This window comes from Psammomys obesus, unplaced genomic scaffold, assembly GCF_907164565.1.
Source record: "Psammomys obesus unplaced genomic scaffold, mPsaObe1.curated_primary_1811, whole genome shotgun sequence".
NCBI classification, from domain to species: domain Eukaryota; kingdom Metazoa; phylum Chordata; class Mammalia; order Rodentia; family Muridae; genus Psammomys; species Psammomys obesus.
In genome coordinates, this window is record NW_026593286.1 from 2,936,703 (window position 1) to 2,940,350 (window position 3,648).

Consider the following 3,648-nt stretch of genomic DNA (forward strand, 5'->3'; position numbering starts at 1 on the left):
TGCACATATACAAAACATACACACTCACCACAGTGCCCATCCACACAAACACGCACATCGTACACACACACACACACTTCCATGCCACATATACATGTAACATACGCACACATGCTCACCACACTGCAATACACATAACACACACACACACACACTATGTACACTCAGGCTGCCAAACAAAATACCACAGGCATGGTGCCTGAAGCCACAAGAATTTCCTTCTCACTGCGCTGGGGGCTGGAGGTGATGTTAAGGCCTGGGCAGGGCTGCTCCGCGCTGAATCCTCTCTGCTTGACTTGTGAGTGGCGGCCTTCTCCTTGGCTCCTCCCATGGCCATCCCTCTGGCCGCTTGTGGCTCAGGCTTCTCCCTGGGAGGTCAGCAGTTGGACTAGAGCAGGGGCCACCCAGCGATCTTACTCAGCTTCTTGAAGATCCTGCCTGCAAGTGCAGCATATTCTAACATACCAGAAATTGGAAATTCAATGAGTTTTTGAGGGAACACAGGTCAGCCCAGCATACTCTCCTGGGCACACGTACACACACACACACACACACACACACAATTTCTAGAAACTGTATCCCACAAGTAAGAGAATACAATAAACTACTTTCATTGTCATTGTTGCTTGTAGCTTCTAAAGATAAATCAAAGATGGATGCACATTGCTTGATGTCACACATTGACAGCACAGTGAGTGCCCTTGACCTTGGCCTCCAGTCTCCTCAGCTGTAGATGAGGCATTTGAACTCGCCAGGACCCGTCAGTTCTCTTTCTACCCTCTGTGACGCTCCCTGGAAGCATGGGTGACCCTTGACTCCTCCACTGCTTACAGGTAGTCATTCACTTCACGGATGGAGCGGATGGAGACCTGGCTGACTTACACAGGGCGTCTGAGGAACTCCGCCAGGAAGGTAGGTTCCAGGCTTCCTCAGTGTGAGAAGTAAGCCCCTCCCCTGCCTGCTCAAGTGTTAGTTCCTTAAAGCCATCACATACGCTAGGGAGGGGATGAGCTGAGTAGAATGTCATCATACCATCGGTTTCCAGGTATTTAGTACTTAGAACACTAAGTTAATAGAACAACACAACCAACATTAACACTAAAATTAATGCACACGTAACTAATATAAAATAAGCCACATAAGCACTTACCGAGCAGTCACGCCAATGACCGCATGGGTAGCACTGCTTGGTCAGGTGAGCTTTGGAGTGTCTAGGTGCTGACGATCAAGCAGCTGCCAATGCCTGAGGCTCCGGAGCAGCGGTTCTCAACCTGTTTGTCAATATTCCTCTCACAGGGTTGACCCACCTATGCACATCCTACTTTTTAGTTATTCCTTCTCTCACAGTGGAGTGGACCCTGCTGTGACCTGATTTAAATGCTCCAGTTCTCCCCATGGTATACATGCCTGTGTAGCGACAATTTGAGAAATTTGGCTTCTTTTAAAAACACAGAAATATTATAAGAATGTGTTTTTGTTTTAATTAAAGGTGTGGGGATGTGGGGCTGCCTTGCAGCAGCTGACTATGCTTTGCCTCGTGCTCTAGTAGAGGCGTGATTTTACCAGCTGCAGACAGTTTCTGGGATTGTCCAACATTTGGAATTCTGGGAACTTTTCAGAGCATGTAAATGCCAGGACCCCGAGAAGCTGGATCAGTGGTTGTTGGTCTTTCACGGGCAGTTGTTGTTTGTTGGTTGGTTGCTGTTGGCCCTTTGTTAAGTAGTTGTGTGCAAAGAAGAAACAACAACCAGAAGAAATTGCATACTGTGATTGCAAAGACCAAACTTGCCTTAAGGAGCTTGATGCCCCTAATCAGTAGGAAGTAGTCTAACAATAATGCTGTTCCCTTTCTGACCCAGCTTTATTCAGGGAGCTCTTTCCTCTCTATTCTCCTCCCCCCTCCCCCTTTCATCTAGTGTTAGGAGGTTGAAACTGTGGAAGAAACCGGGTGGGGAAGGCTGGGAGAGGGAAGAATCCACAAAGCAGCAAATGCTGGCTACACCCCTGGTCTGCAGGGTCAGAGGTGACTTACCTCACTGTGTCCCTTCAGTAACTCTGAAGAGTTCTGGGTTCCAATTCTTCCTAGAAACAAACTGGTTTCATTAAACACGTATGGGTCACAGCAAAACTTTACTGTGAAATTGTCTTTAAAAATACAAAAGGGGGTGGGGGTGCTGGGAATATATCTCAGTTTAGGAAGTATGCATAGTACGTATACTTTGTGCTCCCATTTTGGTGGTTCAAGTCCCAGGACGACCAAAAACAACAACAACAACCAACGAACCAAACCAAGAAGCACAAAAACAAACAAACAAAATCCCTGGAACCACACAGCCAGAGAGACGGCTTCGTGGGTGAGGGCAGCCACCACCTAGCCTACTGACCTCAGTTTCGTTTCCAGGGACCCACAGGGTAGAAGGGGGAACTGATTCCTGAAAGGGGTCCTCTGACTGCCACATGTGCGCGTGGTGCTTGTATCCACCCCCAAAACAAATAAATATAAACTGAACCCCCCCCCCCAAACAATCAGATAACGGAGTAAAACCAGAGTCAGGAAAATGAGAACCGACTCTCTGATGGCTAGGCCAGGCGTGACAAATGGCTGTTTTCTCGCAGGTGTCCGAGCCCTGACCCTAGTGGGCCTTGAAGGTGTGGTAAACCTGGAGAGGCTGACGCAGCTGGAGTTCGGGCGGGGCTTCCTGTATGACCGGCCCCTGAGGCTCAACTTGCTTGACTTAGACTATGAACTGGCAGAGCAGCTCGTGAGTCTTTGTTTCTTCTAGAGAGTTACACACACACACAGACACACACACACACACACACACACACACACGCCTCTCTAGACTGGCAAAGCTGGATGTGTTGGTGGCCTGGTGACTGGGGGAAGGGTAAATGGATTTATCATGAGATTCACTTGAGGCCTGCTTTTATGGCTGTATGAGTCCTGGATATGGCATCTGGCTTTTCTGCATAATGGAATCAAGAATATGCAGAGAAAGAGAGACTGAGACCTCTTCCAGGTAGAGAAATCCTCTCCCTGCCTCCCTTTCTGGGCTTCTCTCTCAGTAAGAGCAGTTGCCTCTTGGGAAGGGGAGTAGAGGTGGGGCGTGGTCAGTGAATCTCAGTGGCTAAGGGACTGGGAGAGTCCCTTAAGAGTGGGAGGGGCCAGGGATGGAGGTGTGGTCAGTGAGTCTTAGTGACTAAGTCTGTAAGAGAGGGAGGGGTCAATGCTGGCCATTCTTTCTTGCCATCTCATTCTGTCTTAAAACACACACACTTTTTGTATCCATGCCTCAACCGAGGGACATCTGGGTAGTTTCCAGCTTTTTGGCTATTACAAATAACGCTGCTATGAACATAGTTGAGCAAATGTCCTTGTTGAATACTTGAGCCTCTTTTGGATATATGCCTAGCAGTGGCATAGCTGGATCTTGAGGTAGCACTATTCTTAACTGTCTGAGGAAGCACCAGATTGATTTCCAGAGTGGTTGTACAAGTTTACATTCCCACCAGCAGTGGAGGAGGGTTCCCTTTTCTCCACATCATCTCCAGCATGTGTTGTCACTTGAGTTTTTGATCTTGGCCATTCTGATGGGTGTAAGGTGAAATCTCAGGGAAATACAAATCAAAATGACCCTGAGATTTCAC

The 3,648-nt window shown here is 48.1% G+C and overlaps 1 protein-coding gene across 1 annotated transcript in view; it reads left to right on the top strand.

The window, feature by feature from the left end:
* The window catches only part of Col6a3 (collagen type VI alpha 3 chain), an 83,111-nt gene that overhangs the window by 46,660 nt on the left and 32,803 nt on the right, over positions 1-3,648 (top strand). Inside the window, exons 12-13 of the mRNA XM_055616849.1 lie at positions 834-912; positions 2,617-2,762. Coding sequence (XP_055472824.1) covers positions 834-912; positions 2,617-2,762 — 225 coding nt within the window. The remainder of the gene's footprint in view (positions 1-833; positions 913-2,616; positions 2,763-3,648) is intronic.